Consider the following 24,751-nt stretch of genomic DNA (forward strand, 5'->3'; position numbering starts at 1 on the left):
GCATTTGTAGAAGGTGATGAGTTTAACGAGGATAGTGATAATAAATAAGGTTATTTATCAGCAAAATATCGCTTGCGTTAAAACATATAGGTAAAATGAATAATAACAAGAAACCTCAAAAGTTCATACTGATAAACTTAATCTTGACCCCATCAATCCAAATTAAAGTAAATTCTTAATTTTAACAACATTGTCGAGAGCAACGGTTAGTTTCCATCGGATTATGGATTTTTCTAGAAGTGGGGTTTAGTTTTTCACTTGGTTGGATAAATTTGAGAGAAGTTTCAAAGACAAGGATCGATCTTTCAAGGGATGAGATTGTTTTAGATCATGTGTGTGAATATGGAAGAAAAATAGGGGTCTGCGTGAAGGATTTTATTTCAAATGAGAAGATGGAGGGCAAGACTATTGTTATAGGGGGTGTCATAAGCAGCCCCAGCCATGTAGTATTGCGTTGGAATTTGGTTCACATTCAAAGGTACGTATATAGTTTGACCGGGAGATATAACATTTTACTACCTGTAAATATTTTTACGTAACTACCATTTGACCCAACAATGATTAAATTATGGTTGTTATTCTAAAGAAGGAGATTTGTTGCATCATTGAGTTGATTATGCAAAGTAGATATTATTGTTTTCCTTGATCAATTGAAAAACAAACAGGTATTAATGAACAAAATCTAAAAACTCACAGTCCCAAGTATCATATATATAAACTTCATATTGATTTTATTTTCCTAAAAAAAGAACATTGTCGAGAGCAAGGGTTAGTTTCCATTGGATGGTGGATTTTTCTAGAAGTAGGGGTTTAGTTTTTCACTTAGTTGGATAAATTTGAGATAAGTTTCGGAGACAAGGATCGATCTTTCAAATGATGAGATTGTTTTGGATCATGTGTGTGAATAGGGAAGAAAAATAGGGGTCTGCGTGAAAGACTTTATTTATTTATTGAAACTGGCGTTTGTGTGTCTGTGTAATTGTCACCTATTTCCGGGGTGGCCTGTGTTGATCCATATGATCATATTTTTACGTAACTACCATTTGACCCAACAATGATTAAATTATGGTTGTTATTCTAAAGAAGGAGATTTGTTGCATCATTGAGTTGATTATGCAAAGTAGATATTATTGTTTTCCTTGACCAATTGAAAAACAAACAGGTATTAATAAACAAATTTTAAAAACTATCAGTCCAAGTATCATATATATAAACTTCATATTGGTTGTATTTTCCTAAAAAAAAAAAGTATTTTATTAATCAAACAATCTTTTATTCTTATGTCAATAATATGTTAACGAGAATTATTTGTTGTTCATGCGGCATACATAAAATCTTAGATATGAACGATGTACTATCTTATCTATATAAATATAAGAACATTTAAAGCAATTTTGTGAAGCCACGTCATCAATACATAAACCTTTTTTATTGGCCCACATTTACAACTGTCGTACGTTTTGTGTAATTAGTTTTTGGTACGTGTCGCTTAGCGTATACAAATTAGTAATTTATTATACCTATCTTAACCTCAAAAATATAAACATAGTAAAGGATAAGTAGGGTCGATCCCACGGAGAGACTGGAAAAACTAATTAACTATTGAGTACTTTTATTCACTAACTTACATATATACCATTTATTTACATATTTACGGCTATTAACATTATGTACGATTAGGGGGGAGTTTGTTTGTAGTTTTGAACTAAACTTAAAAGGACTAAATACTAAAGCTAGACGCGAAGTTAAATACCCCATTAAGCACATATTCTACTGGTAATTCTAGTTTGTCAACCGGTTATTGTTTATGTCAAATCTCCAGTTTATTTATAGATTAAATGCAGAATTCAAGATAACAAGAACTCCCTATCTTCTCTTAGATTACAATTGACCTGAACTAAGCCAAGATCAATTCTTAACTAACCGATCGTTGTAAGTTTGCCATACCCTACTAAAGACCTTATTAGGAGCATTATCGAACCTAGAAGATATCATTAATCCAATTAACCCTTCAGTGTCGTCACTACCTAAAGATTAGCTGACCAAATTTTACTCCTAGCTTAAACTAAACCTCAATTTGCAGAGATTTACCTAAACTAGTTGCTACTGGCATTATGCAACTCGAACTAAGCCTGAATTACACAATTAGCATGAGTATACAATTCCAATCATAATAAGATAACAAATTATAAACTGAAAATCGCAACTGTCAATCGAGAATGAGTAAAGCTTTGGATACAAATAACTGAAAGATTAACAATTAAACAATCAACGGTTTTCAAATACTAGAATTAATCAACGAAAATAGACCATAAATTGAATACAAGAGAGGTAGAGAGAACTTAATTACTGCCCGGAATTTGTAGTCGGAACTTCGGATGTCGCGCCTCAGAAACCACCTCAAATTCGCCCTTACTCGACCGTGTGCTAAGACTCCGCCCGAGTACGGTCTCCTACTGCTCTCACGACCCAATTAGGTCTCAAATCGTCACTCTATTTCGCTCAATATCTATAAATTATATATGGGTATTCTCCTCTTTTTCGCCTGACGAAGAAATCGGGTATTTATACTTAATCAAGGTTAAAGACTGAAGATAAATTTTGCAAGGAATAGGATAGATTTTGTGATTGAATTAAGGTTAGAGATAGAAATTGAATTTGAGATGAAGACGAAGTGTCCATGGATAATCTTTCGCTCAGCAGCTTGACCTTCGTCTGCTTCTTTGTTGAACTCCCAATCTCTCGCCCAATTTCCTAATTCATGGGCTGCCGAACTTGCGGAATTAATTAATAATTACGTACGTGCCTGCTTGCGTGCTTCTTTATTTCCTATGCTTCGTTCTTATTTTGTTCCTTGGTCCGTTTTACACATACTCGCGTCATATTTTGGATCCATTAAGCGCGTCATTCAGCCCATTCTCTTCCGTCTTGTAATCTGCTATACCAAAACACACTAAATAAGCCCATTACAATTAAAATAATAATATCAGTAATTAAATATCGAAATTAACGAATATATAATAATTTAGCTCAAATAATGCGAAAGACGACATTAACAATATAGGAATATGGGATAAAAACATATATAATTATGGGCTTATCAGTTTTACATAAATGATGATATTCTATTTTACAGAAATTTAATAATTATAGTACAAAATTTATAATTATTATCAAATTTAATAATTAAAATTTTAATAAAAGATGAGATTCCAATTTATAAATGGTCAAGGTACTCAGTACTTCAAATAAATTGGGAAAGCAGAGTAGTTTTGGGTCAATGTACAATTTCAGGAAATATTTTCCTTTAAAACGTGTAAAAGATTTTTATGAACAAGTGAAATGAAGGGAAAATCAGAATATGTTATTTTCAAGAAATAAAAAATGTCCCCGCCTGATGAAAATTAAGAAAAAAAACCAAAAGGGTAAAAAAAATGTTACAATCATTTACGGTAAAAATTAAGAGAATAAAAATTAGATATTGTTCATTTCCCAATACAAATTCAGGTTATATTTGCTGAAAAATTCAGAAAAATACATTTTTTAATTATTAAAAATCGAAAACATGAATATTTTTGTAAAGTAACAATGAATGTTTCAAATCTACAATTTCTTCAACTTGGGAAATGATCAACAAGATAAAAGAAAAAATTATTACCCATTTTCATTAGCAACTGTACGTTTCTCTGTAATTAATTTCTGGAAAACCTACATGTTTTGTAGGTAAATGTTTATGTTTATATTTTGTACGTAAATATAAATGAATAATGCATATTTTAAACTAAATAATAATAATTCAGTCCAAAGTTTTACTACGCTAATAAATTACAACTAATAATAAAGTACAATAAATTAAACCGGTTGACAAAAATTGATCAATTAAAAAAAATTTACAGTAAAAAACTGTGGACTTGAGGTTAGTGGAAGAATGAATCAATACAAAAACTAAATACAAGTTGTTTTTTTATATAAATAACATGTATTTAATTCAATATAGTTAATAACAATTTTAAGTAGCAAACCCGCGCAATTTTACGCGGGTTAAAACTAGTATGTCTATATTCCATTTTATTGTGAAATTTATCACACATTATTTTAATATCCGTGCAACGGGCAAGAAAACTACTCCCTCCATTCAACTCCACTTTACATGTTTCTCGCACACTATTCACAAGCGGACATTCAACTTCAATTTTCTCTCGATAGATAAGTTAAAATATATTCATGTGGGATCTTATTTGATTCGTCTTTAAGAGTACATTAAAAATATCTAATTTTTATAATTTTTGCAAATACGTAGTTAAAAGATATTTACCGCGTAAAAGTTACGTTGACAAACGTGATAAAGCAAACATGTAAAGTGGAATTGAATGAAGAGGGTAGTATATAATATTGATTGATTTGTGTGATTAAAGAAAGAACATAAGTTTACTGACAAGTTTTGCGAAACATCACCATCAATACTTGGACTCACAAGTCTCAACCATTAGGTCAATCAAACAAGCACCAAGTATTCGTCAGATTTTCTAACAATCATGAATTACTTGGTGTGCACGAGTATATAAATTATGATTAAATATTTCACTGGTACATAAAGTAAATACTTGGGCGCACCAATCCGGCTGCAACCCTGCAACTACCTCCTAGGTGATTGAAGTTTCTATAGATCTACAAATTCATTTGTCACTTAAGTAGAAAATATGGGTCGAACCCATCCCATAACGGAGCAATCAACTGGTTAACGTCAGCACCATCCTTCCCCGCATGTAATCGAATAACAAGGATGTACAGGTTGCACACCAAAGGGTTCTTAAGGAACGGTCTTATCGACTTATCGAGTTCGGTAATGCCAGAGAGTAGGCTCATCCCATCATCAATTCCTCCATATAAAATGCACTTTGAAACAGCATACAAGCCAAGAAGATTTCCATACAATGGCAGAAATGCATCCTTGTGATTGCACACACCACTGACCCAATCGGCTCCTCCAAGCTTCTCTAAATGGTCTCTAACAAAAGACATCAACTGATTAAAGAAACTTGTTCTCCAGATTATTAAAAGATTGCGAAATTCAGGTTGCTGGGCTTTTGACACCGGAATCGTGTCCGCGTGGGAACAGCAAATCTGACAGATCAGCAACTTCTCTTCATGATAGTTGTCAAGTTCCTTATCAAAAACCCGTCTCACCATATCACATTCAGGCACAACCCAGCTAGAAGCCTTTAGGACCCACTTTAAGAGATAATCAAAGTACTGATCCCAATGACCAAAGACTGAAGAAAGGAACTGAAAGCTTAGTTCAATCACTTTTTCCACCTGGGCAGGAACCAGACCTGCAAAAAAACGGCTTCTAAACTGCTCGGGGAAACATTTTTGCACATCTGAGGCTAGATCTTTTCTAATTGTAACATCCTCATCCTCCATCAACTTGATGCATGTAAACCAGAGATCCAGAATCAAAAAACCAAATGTGTTGAAGGAATCTTTTGAGTGCATATCAAATTGAGAAGATTCCGATAGAATCCCATTACTGAACACGCGAGAACCGATCAAGTCAGCTTGTTCTAACAGTCCTGATGCCAAAATTGATTCCGAAGCGGCCTTTCGTAGATTGACTTGCTGAGATGCATCACTATATTCTTTCATTAGGCAAACAAAATGTTTGATTCGATCATATAGCAGTGTGCATCTGATTAATTCATCAGACTCACGAGTAGGGAGGGAATCCAAAAGTGAAATCGCAAAGCATTTTATGCATAATCCAAAGCAGCAAATAAGTGTCTCCAGAGTCTTTGTGTGGCTTACACTCTCATGTATGGAAACCAGTTTATTCCAGAAGAGCAGGAGTGAATCAAGGTCCATAACTCCAATATATACAGTATCTTCACATATAATATCGCGTTTCTGGTATTGTGATAGGTTCCATGCAAAAATAATCCTCAGAATGTAATACACACATTTGTGGTGAGTTTCCTTTGATAAAAGTTCAATCAGTGTCACCTGGAGATTAGCCTTTGCCCAGTGTGCAATAGCTGCAATTCCATCATCGCCTCCTTTGGTTGAAGCAGCCTTAACGAATTGGAGAAGCCATTTGAATGTTGCATGACGAACTTCATACGACACATCCGACAGTAAGTCGACAAGCCTCTTCTCGACCTTGTCAAGTCGGTTCTTCGTCAAAGGTCTTGCCTTCGGCATATTATCAGAAGTAGAATATGGTAATGGAAGCATTTCTTCAGTATGTCCTTCGTAGAGATAGACACAGCGCAAATAAGATATCACTGCTTGCTTTCGAAGTTGAAAAGCTGTAGGGTCACTGAAGGTTGATCCATCAAAGGACTCAGCAGTTAGACACTCCGAACATAGCTCTGATAGCATACCACAAATGACATCATAATTTTTGATTCCTTGACATGTGCCAGCAATACTGAGCATGTGATCAAGCACCTCTAAGAATGATGTGTTAAGAGTAGGACATGGACATAATTTTGGGCTTCCAATCCATGAACACTTATTGAGTGTCTTCGTTAAATCCTCGAGAATCAAATCTTTTAACGAAAGCTCGATCAGGTTTCGACAATTAGTGTCTATAAGGGCACTTAGCTGTAATAATATCCCATGAATGGAATTGAAAGATGTAGAACGGCATGGACCTTGGAAATTTGTTTTCTTAGGTAACATAGAGGCAATATCAAGCAAAACAGAGTGCAATTTCTCATTTGAAACCAAACCCATCAGGGCTCTTGATGCAAGTTTGCGAATGCGCATATCGCTTTCAGTTGAGCACTTTTGTATAAATGGCATAAACACAAAAGGGTCTAACTGATCTCCAAGTTCACTGGCAATGGGTGAAGGCCTAAGCCTTGATAACAGGATCAACACGGGGCATAAACTCGGATGCACAATACTAGCCAGTGTGGATTTTGACTTTTCGTTAAACAAAAGCTCAGTGGCGACTTCCAATTCGTTGAATACAAAAGAATGCAGAGATGGATACCTGTAATAACACAGAACATCCAATCATGTAGAATAAGTACACAAAGGTGCAGTCAGATACAGAAAAACCTTGTTGCAATTGGCTATCAATAGAAGGAAAAAAAAAGAGATGGGGTTATATGATACGCCTATATTTTTTTCGGATTCTACAATATACCCTCAATTTTTCAAAAATCACACAAGATACCCCTAAACTCTACAAAATGTTCCTGCAAATACCCAAGATGTTCAAATTTTACAATTTTAAATGTTAGATTTTGGCAGTTTTAGTTGAGTTATTCAAATTACGGAGAGCTATTAATATAATACTTATTTACTCATCAATATACCAATTTTTGTGATAAATTTAATTCGTAAAGCACCCGAATCTTGATACTTGGGTATTTTAGTTTAGGCTATGTTAGATTTTCGTAAAAACCAAGGGTGTATATGTTGGCATTCGGGAAACTACAGGGTACCCGGTAGAAAATCCTGAAAAAGAAGACCAAAAAAGGCACAAGGATGAAAAATATCAATATTCATATAGCACCTAGAAACTGAACATTTTACGTTTTAACTAGAGCAAAATCAGAACAATAATAACCTATTGACTTCTACATCAACTACTATTTGCATGAACCTTTTACTCTATAATATAACCATTCTTTCCTACATACTAAATCGTCAAATTTTTTGAATCTATGTTCCTACACTCAAAAAGATAACCAAATACTTGCAAGCCGAAGGCAGACGTCTTGCAAACCACTGCAACATTTCCTTAAAAACGGCGACATTCAATCTCCACAACTTAAAAAGATAATCCTATCCAAGACAAATTGTCAAGACACTCACTAGTGAGCAAAATAAGAAGACTCGCATCCAAACTTATTATCCTAAGCGACTTCAAACCAGATGTGATGTTTTTAAGGGTAAAGAGATTTCAAGAGTGGGGTAGGGTTTTTGGATGGGAATTGGGATAGGGTTTTTTAGGGCTGAGAATGGTGGTTAGTTATGGAGGTGGGTTTGGGGTTTCAAATAAAGGACGGGGATGGTGAGCTAGTGTCAGGGCCTCAGGGGGTAGGGTCTGGTGGGGCACTGGCAGCAGGATGACTTAGTTGGCACCAGCAGCCATATTGGGTGGGTGGTGAGAGGTGTTCGTGGTAGGACAGAAAGTGGATGGAGGTTGATGCTTGGTTAATCGCTTTCATGAGTGCTGCCAAACAAAGAGGAGCATTAGCGAAAATCTGTTTCTTTCCTGTTCTAAGTCTTTCTTGATTCATTCCTCCACACCTTAACGAGAACTATACGTACCCTAAGTGAAATGTGATCCAACTTTTATTATAGACAAAACCTATGCAATTTTTCTCCAAAATTATTATAAATTTGGGTATAGCTTTAAAATATATGAAGTAAAAATAAGGGATATTCTACATGGTACCCCTCAATTTTTCGACTTTCTACATTGTACCCCTACACTTTTTAAAACATACATGGTACCCCTAATTGTTGTCATTATCACTAAGTATATCCTTAAACTTTATTTTCCGTCAATTAAACTCAATTTTAGGCGTTAAGTGATTACTTGGACGCGTAACCAAGCTTGTCATTTATCATCCCATGACATAAGGACTCTATTAGGCTCAATATCCATCTTTGGACGTGATAATTTGGCAAGGGATCAATAAATTTTCCGTCAAAAATTTATTAGCCCATTTAGCCCATATATATATATATATATCAATAAATATTAGGATCGAGATGGATATTGAGCCTAATAGAGTCCTTATGTCAAGGGATAATAAATGACAAGCTTGGTTACGCGTCAAAGTCATTACTTAACGCCTAAAACTGAGTTTAATTGACGGAAAAAAAAGTTTAGGGGTATACTTAGTGATAATGACAACAATTAGGGGTACCATGTATGTTTTAAAAAGTGTAGGAGTACCATGAAGAAAGTCGAACATTTGAGGGGTACGAGGTAGAATATCCCAAAATATAATAAACAAAAAAACATTTTGAGAAAAACAAAATGAGACATTTACAAAGAATTATTTAAATTTTTTTATTAGCACAACAGATATACAAATTTTACGGTTGTATACAAATTTACTTTATTTCAAAGATTAAGAAAACCATTTGTTTAAGGTATCCAACTTAAAATTGTTATCTAAACCTAAGTCACTCCCTCCTAGTCCAAGTAATCTTCCCTTTTCTTTTAGTTGCCAAAATTAGGAAAGTAACACAATTACTTTTCTACCTACCCATATTCTTCTTTCTCATCCCTCTCGCGTAATACCAAACCACCCATCCCATCACAAACCATGACCACAAGTCAACCACCAGAACTTAATCTCTGTCACCAATTCACCACCACCACTAGAACCTAGCCCTAACCATCACCAATCTAGCTAAAAACACGACAAAACCAAGCTCACATGTGGATAAGAGGAGGTGTGTGGTCAAGGGAGGAGGAGAGAAGGGAAAGAGGTAGGAAGTTTTACAAAAATCAGCAATAACAGCTTCAATCCGGTCAAATGAATCACTATATGTGACTAACTCTTAGGAGGAAAACCAAAGTAAATAGTGTAGAAGAAAGGGTAAAAGGGGAAAACAACGAAGGCGAGAAAGATAATAGGGGGAGGGGTAGTGGAGTAGGTGTGATGGAAAAAGATAAAATAAACTCAAGAGACCATCATACATTAGATTTGACCCTCCAACACTACCCTAGTGCCTCAATGGCTCCCACGCTCCCACGCTCAGATTGGTGGCATATCGCGTGTCTCACACTTGGGACTTGGGAGTATCCAACATGACACTTGGACACTTCATCTCTAACCAAAACAAAATTGAAAACATGTCAAAAATAAACGTATATGACACTATCGTGTGATATCACGAAGCAACATGGTCGAGAACTACATCGAAGCGCATGGACTTTAGAGAGCCATTTTAAATAGTGTCCTCTAGTTATAATTGTCCCTCCGCTCCAAGCTCGAAAGTTATAATTGCCTAATTCAAAGTAGAGGACCTTCTTGAAGACTTCTGGTTTCTTCCACAACACCTCACAATCCTATTACTTTTACTTGACACTTGAACCCCCTAAACAAGGGCATAGCTTACTCTCCTACAAAATCTGCTATAATCTATAAAATCTTATTAAAAGGCATGTTGAACATATTCTTAAAATGCCACCTAATCATTCTTAAATGCCACCTAAGTATTCTTAAAATGCCACCGAAGCAAAATTTCTACACCACTTCTTTGTCACGTTGCACCACAATAAAATTTTCTTCTCCTACTTTTTTGTACATCAAACCGTCAACCTGTCATTACTACAAATTAATTCTCAATGAATGATCTTAGATGCAAATTATGATCCACATTTGTTCACAATAACTACAAATGTTTATATTCATATCTCCATAATTGTTGTCATTTATACAACTCTAAAGCCTTTACGCTTTCCCTTATTTCATTTTATAAACCGTTACTCCACACAATGTGAACTTAACCATTTAAGCATTGAATTGTTGTTAATTGTATGGCAATACAATTCCCAACTCCCATTTACTACCAGTCCTTGTGCCTTCGTCTGCCTTCATATTATTCCCATAAATTAAACCGCATTTAATTATTTCACTTTAAATATAAGAAAAATTGTTTTGTGGTAGTTACCAAATTCACTGTTTCCTTTGTTGTCTCAATTTTCTCACTTTGTTTTCTTTACTGTCCCAATTTAACCCCATGTAATTCTTTGTTTTCTTTACAGTCCCAATTCTCACTTTCTAACCCTAATATTGTTGTCCTCTTTGCAGGTGAACATGGAAAGACCAAGAATTTGAGCAAAGCCCCAACAACCCTAAGTGGGATGAAAAAAGAGCAATAGTTGAAGCCAACGTAAGACAAGAATATACTGATGGTAATTGTCATCTACTTTACTTCAAATAAACGTAATATAAAGCCAAACCGCCTCTAAGACAATCTAAAGTCTAAATGATTGATTACCCAACATATCCATGTTCCACGTGTCTGTTCCGTATGCCCTATGCCCTCTCTGATGATATAATTGGATGTTTAGGAATGTGAAAAGGATTAATCATAAGGAAAAGAAGAGGTGGAAACTTTTGAGAGGTGAGACAATCAGAAATTCAGGATTTTTGAGGAGCTGGAAGAGGTTTAAGGGGAGCCGTAATAAGACTACTTCTTCTTAAGTTTAAGATTGGCTATCTCAAATTCGAATGAAAATATACCACACATATTGTTGTTCAATTTTCCACACTCTGGCTTCACTATTTATATTGCGAACAAAAATTATATTTTAAGCATTACAACCTTTTGTTCATGTTGTTTAATTCTTATATTCTAACTGTGATTGATGAGAAGTGGAGTTCGCAAGGGCAGGCTAGCAAGATGTAATGCAGCATACTCCAACATTATTCTTATGATGACCTAAAGTCCCGAAATAAACCATTGTTAATCACATAGATTTGGACAACGGTCTATTGGCTCTCCATGATGGTCATAATATTAGGGCCTAAGGAGTACTTACTCTAACATGTTTGATAGGAAGCAACTTATTTTCGTGGGAGAACTAAATGACTTCTTAATGTAGGGTTGTATGTTGCTTTGCTTTACGAGGGATCGAAAAAAGCTCTCAAGTTTTCCATTTGTTTATCTTCGGTTTATGTGAATGTTGTAAATCATGGAACTATTAAAATTTTCTGTTTTTCAAGTTTTGTAATCTATGACAACATTGGGGTACAAAGTTGTTTTACGATTGAATTTCTTAGTATAAATATTGAGGAGCAATCTTAAAATGTGTGCAATTGAATCTAATAAACCACTGAAATATTTTTTTTAAAAAAAAATATGCTGTGTAAGACGGTTTTACACTAATATAGTAGCAAAACAGATCCAAACACAATCCCGTTTTATGATAAATTTGTGTAAAATCGCCTTAAAAAATTATTTGTGTTTGTTTAGAGTGGCAAGTAATCTTGGGGAGTCCATTTATTGAGAAATTTTAAATACAATTAATTGGTATTATGAGAAATTGAATTAAAAAAAAAAGAAAGTATAAACATATCAGTGGGACATAGGAGTATATAATAATTTTTTAAAATTATTTCCTACAAAATAATAGTGTAATACTTTTGCAAGCATCTGAACATTAATTGGAGTACAAATATGGCCCGTGCAATGCACGGGTAATAAAACTAGTTGAATGATAATAAACATGCTAGTTGACGATTTCAAAAAATGACTTAGGACAAAAGGATGAATTAGTATTATATAGAAACCCATAAACTTTCAAGAAAAGGACCCCCAACGTCTACAGAATAAACTCAAGTAACAATTTTAACTAGGAAAAAACAGTGCTCATGTAAGTCTCAAAAGAGGGTAGAATGTGCTGAATGTATACATAGGCTTCTACACTAAGGGGGTGTTTGGTTCAACAAAGGGAAAGGGTATGGATGCAAGAAAGGGAAAGAAGGGGAAAAGAATGGGATGACCCCAAATTTATTCCTTGTTTGGTTGGATAGGAAGGAATGCCTTATTATTTGTCCACCGTCTATATTTACTAAATCACCACCAACCGCCACCACTGCAACTACACCACCGTCCACTTCTACCACATTCACCGTTCACCTGCACCACAAAGAGACGCGGGCTTAGACCTCATGCTGCCAGCGCCATTTTTACGCATCCCCATACCCATCGTCCCTCCAACCACCACCACTAGAAACACCATATTTGAACCGACAAAAACCTTCCCCAACACCCGAAACTCCCTCCCCCACCCACGGTGGTTTCGTGGATGGGGGAGGGGGTTTCAGGTCTTGAGGAAGGTTTTTATGGGTTTAAATATTGTGGTTTCTAGTGGTAGTGGTTGGAGTTTTACATGAGGGACGAATTGGTGGGCGTATGGCGGGGCAGCGGCTGGGATCGATGATGCTGGGGTGGGCCCCGGCGGTCGTCGTTGGAGTTGGTGGTATTGGATGTGACAGGTTGTTGAAAGTGATGTGGGGGATGGGGGAAAGGGTATGGGATACCTTCGGGATGAGAGGTAGGGATATAGAAGAGATTGGAGGTAAAGAAGGGGATCCCATTCCCTTTGGCTGGGTCAAACAAACATAAACAAAGAGAATTATTACCTTTAATTCCCTTTCCCTTTCTTTTAAACCCCTAACCAAACAGCCCCTAAATTCCATCCTAAAGACCTTAGTATAAGAGCCAAAGATATATGAACACCACAGCCAATTCACAGTAGTCATGAATCATCATCCGAATTCATCTAGGTTTGCATCCGTCAATACTGTCAAAGGGCAAAAAAAATTACAAAGAAGGAAAAAAACGTGTGTGTAAAAAATAAAGGGTAAGAGAAGCGTGAAAACCGAGAATTAAAGCGGCAAAATGGGTTTGTAAAACAAAAGAGTACAACTCATTTTAAAAACAAGTGTGTTTTAAAAAAATAAAGAGTAAGAAAAGCGTGACTGCCAAGATTAAAGCGGCAAAATGGGTTTGTAAAATAAAAGGAGTAAAAGTCAATTTAAAAATAAATACATAAATATTTACATAAAAGATAAAAGATGAGTAAATATCTAAAACTCAAACTAAATTTTCAACATGAATTGTTTCTCTTCACACTACCCTCTCCATGGCCATACACCATTGCAATAATAAAATTAGAATTTAAGAGAGCAGTAAAGAATAAGCACCATATTAATTTCATTTTCGATAGAAATAAATAAACAATTATCTAAGAGGACAGAAAGGGATAGCTAGAGCAACATTAAATTAGCAAGAATACGCGTAAAAGGAGTCCAGCTAATGTGACAGGAAAGCACAGTAAAAAGAACAAAGGAAAGCACAGTAAAAAGTAAAAAATGCAGGTAAAAGAGTGGTGGCAAACAACCTCCACTTTCCTTGCCACATTCCAGTTAAGAAATCAATTAGACCTTTAGTGCTTAAACAGTTAAACTTGAGATTTTTTTTGTACCTTTTAGAATTTGACAAGTGATTATTTACAATTTGACAGTTCAAAACAAGCCGGTCAAGTTCCCAAGTAACAATATAATTTAATTGATGAAAATGGAAGAATCTATAATACCAATTTGGTAATACCGTCATTTTTAATCCTATCAATTTGCATTGGGATATTCTTCAACAAAATTTATGTGATAAGCTTGGACAATTTCTTTGTGAAAATGTTCCGTATGCACAAAAAAGGACTGCACCAACAATTGTGTCAAGTTCTTATTATTCAGTTTAATTAATAAGATCAGCTAAGTCCCTGTTGGCTCAGGAGTAACAGTTCATGGTTATTATTGAGAAATCATTCACGAATAAGAAAAATGAGGTTTGAAACAAGTCAGATTAAACCCAGAGGGCTTGACATCAAATGCGTTATTCAAAATCATACCTGTGAAAGAATTCCAGACTTGTAAGAGCATGCCTAGTAGAGGCTCGTTTATGCACATTGAGAAACCCAATCATTCGGCGAAGCAAGGCAGTATACGCAAGGCACGCACTGTTACGGATCTCCCAATGTGGAGAGGAGAAAGCCCGTATTGAAATTATCATTGCTTCAGCAGAGAAGCCAGATGTATCGGTTGCTAAATTGGCGTCATTAAAAGCTGCTTTAAGAACATTGAATGCATGAACGGTTGGAATTACACCTTCCACGCGAATCTTTGAGGATTTTAAATCTGTGCTAGTTTCAGTTAATTTCCCAACGATCTGAACTACGTCGGGTTGACGGAGCAAAGATCCACCAGCTACTTTAATCAGCCAGCTTAGTGCCCGTGGAAGCAATTTCTTCGGTGCGCCTTGTGGTTCTGAGAGAAAGAAGGCACTAAATGCAGCAGGTATGCCTGCACTTCTTCTCAGCAAGTCGTCCACAGTTTGACCCTTGGATATTGTTCTTTCCATAAGCTGATCCATCCAAGATTCCACCAGCTGACAAAGTCTGCAGAAAAAGACATACACAGAAAAATTTCATGCAAAGCCAAATACATAAACTACAAAGGATAGTAACAAAAAATACTGTCAAGATTACAATAATATTTGCACTAAGGTTGCCTTAATTCAATCTGCATAGAACACATATGATACATGATATGGTTTTAATAGTGGCATATACATAAATTCCGACCAACTGACACACTTGAACTAATTCAAAAATTCATAGGGGTACAGCGAATCCTGTAACTCATATTTTGCGCAATGGTAAAACAAATATTCAATTTAAAAAACTTAACCCATCAAACCCAATAGTCTTTGAAGGGTGTGGGTGGTGAATGGAGAAAAAAGGAAATAATCTTGAATGAAATTTGGATATTACTTGCGTATTGATAATATTCAAACATAGCTATCATAAGGTAATGCAGATAGTGTTCTAAGTGCAATTAGATACAAGAGCAGATTATTTTCTCCAAATCATAATGTCAAAATTATACATTTGCTTTGGTCAAAATTATACATTTGCTTTTATCAACAGATGGACTAAAAGGAAATTTTCCAAGTTATAAGGGAGATACATATTGCCTTGGATGAATAACCTAATAGAGGAAGATTGGGGGGAGGGGTAGGGGGTGGAGACTGGAGGGGACTCAATTTTTTTTGGAGGACGTAAATTAAGAAAGGCTCATCATGGAAATCGTTCTTAAAAATCAACATAATAGACAAAAGAAGGAACATATTACACTCTGTCAACTTCATTCATAGTTTTGCACATTATTACAGTTTATAAGGAAAACAATTGAGCAAATCCAAGCTCATATCTCCATTCTAGTTTATTCTGAAATAAAAGTCCATACAGCATGTACAAAATCACTACACGGGCTACAGGCGTCTACTGCCATGTTCCATTTTAAGGCAAAGAGTAGCTCTGTAGGGAAAGGAGATGGACACAACCCAAACCTGAGCCAGCATATGAGGATTTCAACCCAATTTAAACATTACCCATATAAACATCTTTATTTGGGACCCATGACAAACCCTAGGACAAAAAATATTATGATTTCAATTAAGCAATTAGCAAAATCATAAACATAGAGATGGACACAGTACAAACATTAAGAAGCTTCAGCCATATTGTCCACTATTCCAAATGCAAGGGAGAATAATCTGGGCAGTCAAAATTCATTATAATGAAGTCAAAACTAGAGGGGACAGACTTTTCAATGGACGGAAAAAGATTTTAAAAAATAGGCAACAGCCAAACAAGTCTGAATACTTGGGAATGCAATTTTCACCCACTATGAGTAAAGTGTTTACAAACAACAATGGGTTAGATTAACATCAACGTTACCCCTCTACCTCAAGGGCTCCCGCAAATGACGCAATAAGCGCAGGATAGCTGTGCACAGCGTTACTCTTATGTTGTTAACACACGAAGGCAAAATGAAAATTGCATCGAGAAATGCATCAAGAATTGCATCACATACGCACGGGCGCCCGCACACACAGGCGCGACAACATTTTATTTTGTCCTAGCATAATCTAAAATAAGAAAATAATGAGTGTTTAGCTCAACTGGAAAAGAAAATTGTATTAGACTAAAATGATTCAAAAAGTAGTAGGTAGGGCAGCATACCTTGGATCATCAGAACATAGCAGACGGTTGCAAAGAGCAGTAAATCCTGCCCTGGTCTTATCAATAGCACCACTATGCTTCATTTTGAGGAGGACCTCCAAAAAGTGATTCCCAATAGCCTCCAATTGATTCATATCAAGTACTGCATCAGTTGTAGCATCACCAGGTTCATTGCCTAGGGAGCAAGTGGCCGTTGGCAAGGGAATTTTTCTGATAATGGTTCCAAGTAGAAGACTCACCTGGACAAAAAAAAAATCAAAATGAATCACTACAGCAAGAATTATAGGAATTCAGTTTGCAGAAAATCCAAGAAGCTTTATAATACTTCGCCTACTTTATCGCTTGCAGTACAGATGTTGGAGGGACGGAGGAGGGGAAGGATAGTTTCAAAGTGGCGAGAGAGGGAGATGGAAAAATAATACTCCGTATTGAAGTGGTCTCTGGCTACGTCAGTTTTGACACTTCTTAATCTTTACCATGCAAATATAATGGTTTTCGACTAAGCAGTCATTTAGAATAAGAACTACGGCCATATAAGTCTTTTCTAATAAGCACTCATTCGAACATATCTTGCATTCTGGACATATTACAGAATTTCTCTAGTTTCTGAGGAATAGTATCAGTAATTATCTGATTTCCTCAACATAGGCCCTATTCTTTTCGGCCGAAAAGTGTTGAGCTAAGCTGAACTTAATAGAGCTAAACAAAATGGAGCTGAGTTGAACTGAATTGAGCTGGAGTAAGAGTTAATTTGAAAAGAGCTAAGCTGAACTAAATGGAGCCGAGTTGAACTGAATGAGGCTTAGTTGAACTGAAATGAGGTGAACTAAGCCAGAAACAACAGAGCCTTAATTTGTAGTTTCTTCAAAAGATGGTTTTTCTGTGACCTTACATAGTTTTTTGTGATAATCATTTTTACCTTAACCAATAAGCTTTTGGGTGGGTAGAGGTTTTGACACCCAGCTTACCTTATTCTTTGCAGAAAAATAGTCACCTGAAGAAGTAAGTCTTTGTGCGACGGTACTCAACAATACGATTCGATCTTGCTACCCTTAGCAACACTCTATTAAACTAATCCTCGAAGAAAAGGAAAAAAATGTGTGCTATATAGTTTTTGACCTCCCTTTTCTTTTAAAAATAATCTATGTTACGAATTACAAGCATCTATGATGAAGCAATTCGAAATATAGTCTTACCAGGTTCAAAAGCGTTGATGCTCAAGGATGTATGGTTGTAAGGGTTACATTTCAAAATTACAGAAGTTACTTTTAGTGTCATGCAGGAATCCATAGTAATGTAAATTTTGTAAGAGGTTACCTCTTTCATGGCAAGCCAACAACCAACCATAACAATTTGCTCTGTTGGTCGAACATCTTGCTTCCCCTTTACCTCTCTTGCTTCATGTTCCAACGAAGATTCTGGAGTTCCAGTCTCGTCCGCAATTTCCAGGAAGCTATCTTCATCGATATCATCCATATCCTGAGGCAGATACCAAGCATCAGCAGAGACCACCCAGAGAGCCAATGAAGCTATCTGCATTACCAGATCCAAGAGCTTCCTTAATGCGCATTTCATTTCAGAAATACTTGATGCAGGTATATCAGAACTCCAATCTAATTCCTCAAATGCATATCTCAACGTAAGTAAGACACCATGAACAAAGCTATTCTTGCAGGCCTCCGTGAGATCCTTTTCTCCTTCTTGTACCGCAACTTGCAACCAATCTAATAACGAATTTATGTATTGCATAACTGGGATCTGGGATTTTAAAACTTTACCGTCTCCATTTGATAAACCAGACTCTGACTTATGAGATATAACACTTAATGAAGCTCCCGTGATCCAACCAAGCTGTAAAACATACTTTCGGAATACAAGCCGCAATGTTAAAGCCCCGGCATCACTTTCTCTGACACGTGGACTGCAAACTAACTTTTTCGCCCACAATATTAGTTCTTGCACCGTGTCTTCGCTTGACAATCCAGGTAGAGGCGTGGGGAAACTCAGTAGTATGCGGAAAGAGCTCTCTCTCAGCCTGTCCCAACTATCAATTATCGAGCCAACTAATAACATGGTTGAGTCCGGTCTAGTAAGTCCTTCACTGAAAGGATACAAATCTTGATCCGAATTCCCTGGCAAAGGAGGCACTATGGACCAAACACTTACCATTATCATAAGCAATTCCATTGCCATGATCTTTCTTTCATATGGAGCCGAAGGATAGCATGAGAAGAACAAAAAGCAACTCAGCCATTTCATAAATAGGTATAGCTCATTTGCTTGCTCGACAATTGTATCATCACCCTTTTGTACAGAACCATTACTAGTATATAAGCTATCAAATGGTTGCCATATGCCCTGTTTAATTTGCCTCTCCAAACACGTACGCACACGTGAGAAGAACTTACGAAATAAACTGGCCCACTTCATTTGAAAAGCTGTGGAGCTACATCTCATATTCAGAGGGACTGATAATCTCATCAGACTCAGTTCCATGGACGATGGGAGACTGGCCGTTTTAGGGTTCAAGAAAAGGGACTCGGCCGCATCAACTCTAAGTGATTCATCAACATGAGTCAATGCTAGTTCAAGCCACTCAGTAGGGATTTTCACCTGAATTCCCTTTATATAGATATCAGCATATTGTCTTCCTACCATGCAACCTCCTGAAGGAACTGGCACATGCTGTGTTGAGTTAATGTCCCCTTCAAACAGAGCAAGTGAACGAGACACTTTAAGCAATGATACCAAAACAGCCACTTTCTGGTCAATACTGAAATCCATGTCCGAACAGCGAAGTTCGGGATATATCACATCGGTGTCTACACCAACACCTACTGAAAGGAAGGTGAACATAGGAAATATACTGTCCACATCCACTTCAAGTAAACTTGGCAAAGCATACGTATTCAAATTTGAGCGCCATTTCGAGTTTCCAGAAGCAAGCCCATGGAGAAAAGGAGGCAAACAATAACCACGATATATTTCATACCCTCTTTTAATACCATCACTGCCCCAACACTCATCACGCAAGCGCTCAAGGAAACATTTCAAAAATGATGTAGCTGCACAGCAGACATCGTCGTCAATGTATGCCTGTGCCACTTCAAAAAGTAGGTCTGAATTCATCTCAATAAGACTTTTTGCTCCGAGTCTCTTCATTATAGAGGCCAAGGGGACATACCTGCCCTTACATCTTGCACCGAGACAAAGAAGATCAGCTGCAATCTTCTGGAGAAACGAGCTCATAAGCATGCAATCATCTGCTCTATGGATAGTTGCTTTAATGTCTAAGAAGAGATCAAAAATAAGGTGAACTTGTTTCACAGTTTGGCTTAAAGTGTCTTCCAGATTATTCCATATTATTCTCATTAAACGTGTTCCTACATCTTCTGGAATTGGGTCAAAGCCAGTGTTCCAATCAACAAGATCAGACAGAATAGATGTTTTGATCTGTTGTAAGCAGATTTGCATCACAGTTAACGCATGAAAATTTAAATGGCTATCAGTTGGATTCTCACAATAATGACATAGTTCAAGCAATATACAATCGTACAATATACACTGCGAACATTTCTCATCATTTTCAGTGATAATTATAATGTTTGAAACTTCGGACTCTGCAACAAAATGAAAATTAAGTACTGTTCTCGAAACTGCAGTAAGAATCCCTCGAATCAAACAGAGTCTACTCAACAAAGCAAAATTGTTGAGCTCAAAGATCAAATCTCCTGTATATGGAACCCTACTTGCTGCATTGTTGTAATCATTATCAGCATCAGTAACCAACTTACATACTTTCCTTTGAAAAACAGCATGGATGATAAAATACGCAAGTTCCTCCGCACTGAGCAACGCCTGAAGAGCAGCACAGAAACTCACACCTGCTGCTACCAAACAATCCCTGGAGAAAGCAGTAGACTTCAAAATAGACAAAATAACAGTAAATGCCATCTCCTGAAGACTAGAACCATTGAAAACCAAGCCATTTTGAGAGTCAAGGATATCGACAAACTTAGAGGGGAAACGTTGCAACAAATAATACAAACAAGACAAGGCCTCCTGGCATTGCTCCATGACAATGGGCGAAGGCCGTGCCTTCTCATTGGTCTCATTAACCATATACCCTAACCCATTAATCACATCGAATGCGACCACAACACAACACTCGTCAACGACATCGATGAGATACCCCAACTTTGGGGTGCTCATCATGGACAATGCCGCCCTAGAAACACAAAAGCGCCTACCTTTCCCAGCAAACCCTCCATACTCCCCACACAAATCCCTAAAACAGCCACTAATTAAACCACAAAACTTTTGATTTTTGGAAAGAGCAGAGAGAAGAGTCCTATGTATAGGCAGTGAATTCTCAAGAAATAAAAGCTCTAAGTACAACCTCGATGAAGCCAATACCAAACCCTCATCATCAGTTTTACTGAGTACATCAATAAATGAGGAAGCCACATTCTTGACAAAACTAACTTGGGAATAAATGGAATTAAGGGAAGCAAGTTGTTTCAGAAAATTGGAAAATTTAAGAGATAAATCATCAGAGGGTAAAAGTGTTAAAGAATGAAGGTATGAGTGGGGGAAAATGACAGCGTTGTAGGTGTAACGATGGCGATGTTGCAAAGCTCGCCACTTAGCAGACATGTTTGTTTGTTAAGGGAACTGGAGATGAGGAAAGAGTTAATCTGGGTTCCCGTTTGTTTAATTCAGGGAATACAGAATACTCGGCAAAACCCTAGAAATGATGAGCAGCACCAGCAGAGTTAAGTTAAACCCTTCACCCTACCCTGCACAAAGTCTGCACACTTTGGCTCCTTTTTTTTTTTTTTTTTTTTTTTAAGGAAACTAGATTGGTGTAGGTACCTCATTTCTATACCTCCCGCCAACCACGTAGTGATGATTGGGCCGCATGTTTTATACGCGGAACGATTTATGACAGTCCGTAAGTTCATCGTCAAGTGATAGCTCAAACACTCGAGTCAGCCCCTTGATCGTCATCTACGCACCGATACGGTCGCTTTAACAGTAATTAGAGTTCATTTGAAGTCCGGGTCAAAAACCGCTTCATTTTCTAAAAACCGTTTAAATGCCGAGTCGGAATATTCCGGAATGTTCTAGAACTCTCTGGATATTTATTCCTAATTAAAATTAATATTTTTAACTAAATATCTACCGTAATATTGTGTTTTATGGAATAAGGAAGTGTATATCTACCGAAATTTCATAATAAAATGCGGAATTCTTTCTTACTGAGGAGGAAACCTCCGGGGAAATGACGCAGCAGGTGCCGCGCCTCTTCGAAGGATCGCAGTAGTTGTTGCGCCTCTTCTCCAACCCTCTTTTCGCATTTTTCAGAATATTTCCGTGATTTGTTTCCAAATCCGTGTCATTCCTAAACTCTTCCATATGTTTAGTATAAATAGAGGCCTCCGACCTCCATATTTGGCACGCGAGTGTTCCGCCCCTTCTTTCTCTCTCTTTGCATTTTAGACTACGCTATTGCCTTTCGACGCCTACGTGCTTGATCAATCGACCACGTAAGCTCAGATCATTCTGAGTCCCAGTCACGTTGCATAGACCTACCAATTTGACCAACTCCACCGTTTAATCAACCTAGTCAATCTACTAAATCCTCTAACGAGGGCACTTTCCACGCATATTAGAGTCGAGCAATCACTAAAACGATAACTTTAGTCAATCTCGTTTCGTCAAACATGTAAATCTAAGGGTGTAAATCCCATTTTTATTATTGTACTTTATTTTGTATCAATTAATGTAGATCTATATCAAAATCACGTTCAAAAACCGATCTAAAATCCATCTTTTAAAACCGTTTTTACGAAACAGCAAAGGTCAGACGTCGAGAAGAAACGCAGCAGCAGCTACGCCTCTTCGAAGGATCGCAGTTTTGTTGCGCCTCTTCCAGAGGCTGCTTGCTGCTCCTGCTCTTCTTCTTTTTCCTCAACTTCCTGCATATTTCTCTTTTTCTTACTTCTTTCGTTTTTCTTTGTTGCTTCAGTACATAAATCATGTTTTAACAATTCCTTTTTAATTACAATGTTTAATTCGTCCTTAATCCCGAGTAATTCAATACTTGCGGGTTTTCGCCGTTTTAATTCAAACCGATTCTTCGGGGTTTCAGCTTGTTCGCGTCGAGGTTCTGGAATCCTAATTTGATACATAAGTTTTCTTCCGGATCTTATTTGTCCAGTTTCATCTAAATCTAACCTCAAGTTTCGCCTTTTTTTGTATTTCCGACACGAGTTCATCGTATATCATAATCATGTAAACCGCTGTAATTTCTCGTTTTAATTCGTTTTATGACCTACCCAGATACATATAATCGGTTAAAACAATTCAAAACGAGTCTAATATCGATAATTCATCCTAAATCTACCAACGGACAATAACAGTGTTGTGGTTTTGACTTCACAACCAGAACCCAGCTCTAGAATAGACACATGAAAGGCTGCGCCTCTTCCAGAGGACGCAGCAGGTGCTGCGCCTATTCTGGGTTGGTTTCTGTCCCTGTACTCTTTCTCGCTTTGACGTAGCTCCTAATTACGGTTCAAATCAACTACTATTCGTATTATCATCTCTAATCTGACATATTTTCATATTTTATTTCCAATTTTATTTTTTCCTTTTATTTTCTTCTTCTAAATCTCGTTTTCGAGCGTGCTTTTGACGTAGATCAAATAAAGCCTTGTAATCTTTTGTAATTTTATTTATTGTAATTCATTTATCGTTACTATGTATGATTTAATTGTATGGCATTCACATGTATTGAATCTAACTTCCAACTTCGACCAAATTGTTTGCTAAAACACGTGTTAACCGACATAGTCTAATTTCACATGCTAGGATTAATCTATGTTTGTTGCATTGCATGCATTACATCGACGACATATCAAATATGAACAATTTCCCTAATCATTAGTAGAGGCCGCTATCGAGGAAGGCGGGATTAGGTGTTCGAATTAAAGAACTTTTTAATACGTATCCTCACCCCTTACTCAAAATCTCTGTGAACATCCGTATTCATTGGCATCACGAGAGTCATTCTAGACATAGAATGCTAAGGGTAACGAATTTCTTAGTGTTCATGTCACTACTTTGTGTCTTGACATGACGCGAAGTATTCGAACGATTCCAATTTTCCATAAAAATTGGTGGCAACTCCACAAATGCAGGCTTATTGAACCTTTCACCGGTTTCAATGCCTCACAAATCGGTAATGGCCCATGACGTGCTTTGGCAAACTAAGGTTCCGTGGGAGAAGTGTCGCCGCCTCGAAACCAACGAGCGGGTGCGCGCGGCGCGGGTGGCCCATGTCCACAGTTTGGCGACTCCGATGGGGATGATACACTTACGTGTTACCCATGGTGAAACTTGAACAAGGTTAGGGAATAGTTTATACGAGACAGTTGTCGATTTTTCATTACTCGGCCTTCTTAGGTCGTTTCATTTGGTCTTCCTAGGCCCTAAACCAACCCATTCGACCAATCGTCCCGTCCGGACGGTCCAAATTCCTATCTGGGCCTAAAGATGGATAGCGATTGACGTCAACCATATTGCGGTACATACTCATGTTTGTATCGAGAACTTTCACTACTCGAGGAAATGGACTAGGAACCGACCTTACTCATGTTTGGCATGGACCTCTCCACAGACCAGGGTTTGATTGCTTGGTATGGCAACCCACCTTTCTAAACCAAAACCCTTTAAATGCACTTAGCATACCGTTATAATGCCCATATGTATGTTTGTATCATATACGTGATCACCATTTGTAAACAAAACCATGACGAAATTTTGTAAAATAAAATCCATTTTCAAAATATAAACAATTTCCAAAAATGGCCTAAAACAGCGCAAAATAAGCCAAAACTCTGTCCAAATGTCGAGTCAAACTTCGGGCCTCAAACCCATTTCAAAATTCACTTCGAGTCAGCACTCTAAAACTACACTACAGTTGTCTAGGACAAACATTTCAAAATTTGTCATTTTCAAATCCCATTTGACACAGTGGCACACACCCACTTCACGAGTCGAGTCCTTTTTGAGTAAGTGTGCAAAAATGGTCGATCGTGTTTTGATTCGTCGTCGATTTCTTATCCTCAGTCCAAAATGGTGGGAACTAGTCAAGGAAGCGTTAATGGTCAA

General features: G+C 37.0%; 1 protein-coding gene across 1 annotated transcript; it reads right to left on the reverse strand.

Moving 5' to 3' along the window:
* Positions 1 to 4,387: 4,387 nt before the first annotated feature.
* LOC141592008 (uncharacterized) lies at positions 4,388 to 21,394 on the reverse strand. Its single transcript, XM_074412544.1, has 4 exons — positions 17,891 to 21,394; positions 16,574 to 16,812; positions 14,399 to 14,944; positions 4,388 to 6,997 (listed from the first exon to the last, which is right to left on the reverse strand). The coding sequence occupies exons 1-4, from the start codon at positions 21,227 to 21,229 to the stop codon at positions 4,684 to 4,686; spliced, it is 6,438 nt and encodes a 2,145-aa protein (XP_074268645.1). The 5' UTR covers positions 21,230 to 21,394; the 3' UTR covers positions 4,388 to 4,683.
* Between the last annotated feature and the right edge of the window lie 3,357 nt (positions 21,395 to 24,751).

Source organism: Silene latifolia, chromosome 7, assembly GCF_048544455.1.
Source record: "Silene latifolia isolate original U9 population chromosome 7, ASM4854445v1, whole genome shotgun sequence".
NCBI classification, from domain to species: domain Eukaryota; kingdom Viridiplantae; phylum Streptophyta; class Magnoliopsida; order Caryophyllales; family Caryophyllaceae; genus Silene; species Silene latifolia.